At 40.6% G+C, this 3,132-nt stretch overlaps 1 protein-coding gene across 1 annotated transcript; it reads right to left on the bottom strand.

The window, feature by feature from the left end:
• Nucleotides 1-830: 830 nt before the first annotated feature.
• On the bottom strand, nucleotides 831-2,850 carry LOC148877915 (putative F-box protein At1g49610). Its single transcript, XM_088970770.1, has 2 exons — nucleotides 1,735-2,850; nucleotides 831-1,136 (listed from the first exon to the last, which is right to left on the bottom strand). The coding sequence occupies exons 1-2, from the start codon at nucleotides 2,848-2,850 to the stop codon at nucleotides 831-833; spliced, it is 1,422 nt and encodes a 473-aa protein (XP_088826896.1).
• Nucleotides 2,851-3,132: the final 282 nt, after the last annotated feature.

The raw sequence follows: 3,132 nt of genomic DNA, 5'->3' as shown, positions 1-3,132 counted from the left end.
TACGGCCCCACCATGAATCAGCATCGCTTTTGATGTATTGATACGGCCCCACCTTTGGATTGGACGGGTCCAACCCGAAACCGGTCCATTAACACCCCTACTGGTGGATACTTACCCGAGGTGCTGCCATATAAGGTGCCGAGGTGATCCTAGGTGGCCTTACATGTCCACATAACGATGAATAATTGGTGTGCCACTTTTACCCTACAAAAATTGTGAGGTCTAACCCCACCATGGTGTGTTTTAAAATCATATATAGATCTAGAACTCACCAGTCACCACACCCTTGGTACTGTTCTGCATGTTATAGTGTTGTGCGTTCTAAAACTCACCACCTAAAAAGTGTTGTTCTTTAACGTGTGCTGTGTTTAAAATAAAACCAAAAAAAAAAATGTATAACTCATGTGCATAGAACTTTATACATCATACGTACAATATCAAATGAAGTTCTTTATCATATAAATGAATTTGAACCCATTTTCACCTTTTGCCATGACCGATTTAATATGCCACTTAGACATGTACGACATTATTTTGCCACGTAAATGTGATTAAAATATTGTATTTTGAAAAACTGGAAACCAAAACCGAACCAAAGCCTAAAGCCTACGGGTTAGGTTTAGCAGTTTGATCTACATATTTTGCATTGAGTTAACAAAATGTGTGTGTGAAATGAAGATATTCATACACCTTTAAAAAATGAAACTGCGCTATAGAACAACGGTTTGGTTTGTTTTTGTTACACATAAGTAACAGAAGTATCCTATTGACGATATACAACAAGACTTCATTTATCCATATAAGTACAAAAATGTCAACATTTCAGTTGATTAATTAATTAATAGTTCTGCAACCGGAGAGGCTTTTGGGCAATCTAGAATTTCTCTGCTAAGCCTTGAAGTCATTGAGTTAATCTCGTCCAAAGTGCTATCCTGACATATATGGATGACCATTTTTTTCAAAGCCATTGCATTCTTAATAATGTGTCTTGCTAAACTTATCTCATTCTCCGCTCCTGTGAACCAATTTATTCTTACAAACTCGAGATGGTTTAGTATGCAGCCAAATGGTTGCTCCTCTGATTGCCAATGGTCGCCACCTACCAAAGACATGTCCATACGTGGTGGATTGTAGCCCTGGAAAATCAAGTTCATGCATTAAAGTTTTTAACAGGAAATTAATTATATGAAGAAAAACAGTGTGAAAATGAGCATTTATGACAATTATTAATGGTATATGTAATATGCTAGCTAGCAAGAAATGCACCTTGATCTCGCGCCCAAGTCCCAGTTCTATTGAGAGGCTCTGCAGTTTAGGGGAGCTCCTTAGCAAGAAACTGATGCCTGGGAGCTCATGGTTATCCAACATGGTGTTCAACGTCAAATGCCTGAGATTACACAGTGGAGTTGGTAGACATTGTCCCTCTGCAGGCAGAACCTTGAGACAATGTTGCATGAAAGAAGGGGGTTAGATGCAGTGATAATGCAGTCAAGAGAAGATGACGTTGTCTTGAAAGAATCTAGCATTAATTTTCTATTCAATTTCATTGTTTTAGTAGTCATTAAGGAGTTCACAACCTCCCTAATTAATAACTTCTTCATTAAAAAGGCAAAACAATAAGTCATTCAGTTGAGCCACTTCACTTGGTGATAAACCTCATTCTAGCTAGTCCCTTATACGACAGTGAGAATTTCCATAAAGATAAACAGGAAAAAAGCAAGAAAGTTAAGTTACCTGAATCAAGTAAGAACAAACCGACATTACCCTCACATGATCCAGATGAAGTAGAAGTTTCCCCAGCTTCTGATCTTGGTCGTAAAGCAAAGTCTGAAGCCCAAAATCAAGGCTTACTTCATGCAGAGACGACATCTTCTCCGGTCCAAAGCGTACTATATGGCCAAAGTACTTGAATGACCGGAGCTTTGGGGCACAAATGTCAACACCCTGAGAAAGTGGCCTGCAATCGTGTATTCTCAGGCTTTCAAGGCGCAAATTTGAATCGGAAATCTTGAGATGACTTAAACCATGGCACTTCTCAAGATGCAGAGTCTCCAAGACTGAGCAATTTGTCAGCACTCTAAGGAGCAGCTCTGAGCTCAATTCGATACGTATCAGGGATAGCATCCTGAGCAAAGCGAAAATCTTGAACCCGATTGGTTTGAATTGGCAAAAGTTCAGCTTCAGAACACTACAGGATGTATAACAAAAGAGATAGTTGGGCAGCTCGTAACGACGGTACCCAGTTCGAGAGTCTTGCGCCAAGCCTGCCCCTGAGAAATCTATATCAAGCTCTTGGACTTGTTTTGCGATTGCGAACCCAATCCACTGAGTGATATTGTTGACATGCTCACTGTCGTAACAAAATCGAAGTCTGAATCTGAATATCGTTTTACCTTTGTACAGGAGGAGCATCCGATGGACGAAAGCAACAAACCTTCTTCTTCCTTCATTCCTCACATGCATCAGCCATGGAAGTGACGTGATGCATGGAGGTGGAGGAATCTGGTTATCGATGAAGAGGCTCTCTTCGAAATCCAGATAAGGGATCTCGGCCCAAAGATGTCTCCACCTCTTGGACAGCACGCTGGTTCTTACAGCATGTTTACTGGGCAGCGAAGAGAGAACTAAAATGAGGATGGGATCAATTAAGTCACTTATTCTGTCGACGTTCTCAGCCATTTCTTGGGTGTAGTGGTCAGTATGCATGCCGGCTGAACTGCAGCCTGGTGAGGGAGACGGCCGGAGACGGAAAGAGAGCTTTGACGGCGTCTGATATGGGCTGAGCTGCGGCGGTGGGAGAAGGTAGACGGTGACAACCTGATTTATAGACAGAGCTGGAGGGTTTTTCATCTGTAACGGCTTCTTTTGGCAGAAAGATTAATTATTTTGTGTAAAAATATTAATTCATTATTCATAAGAAAACAGAATTACGGAGATGTAAGCTGGCGTTATGATTTTGTTTATAATTAACGTTGTGGCTAATAATAAATAGGGTTTTGTTGCAAAGAACACTTGCTTAGGAGCTTTGTAGGGTGGACACCATGAGTGAAAAAAGAGATAATTATAGAGACAACCATGCAGAGTAACTGCATGATGCAGCTCTCAACCATATATAATGTGTTTGTTATTTAC

This window comes from Nelumbo lutea, chromosome 1 (assembly GCF_056320005.1).
Source record: "Nelumbo lutea isolate HS-2025 chromosome 1, American lotus-T2T, whole genome shotgun sequence".
Lineage (NCBI taxonomy): Eukaryota > Viridiplantae > Streptophyta > Magnoliopsida > Proteales > Nelumbonaceae > Nelumbo > Nelumbo lutea.
The sequence above is the reverse complement of the archived record's forward strand: the minus strand, read 5'-3'. Positions and strand labels throughout refer to the sequence as shown.

Excerpts from the sequence above, each read along its gene's own strand:
- LOC148877915 (XM_088970770.1), bottom strand. The coding sequence starts at position 2,850 with ATGAAAAACCCTCCAGCTCTGTCTATAAATCAGGTTGTCACCGTCTAC. Across the intron at positions 1,137-1,734 it reads TTTGTTCTTACTTGATTCAG|GGCTACAATCCACCACGTAT; the intron begins GTAACTTAACTT and ends TTGATTTTCCAG.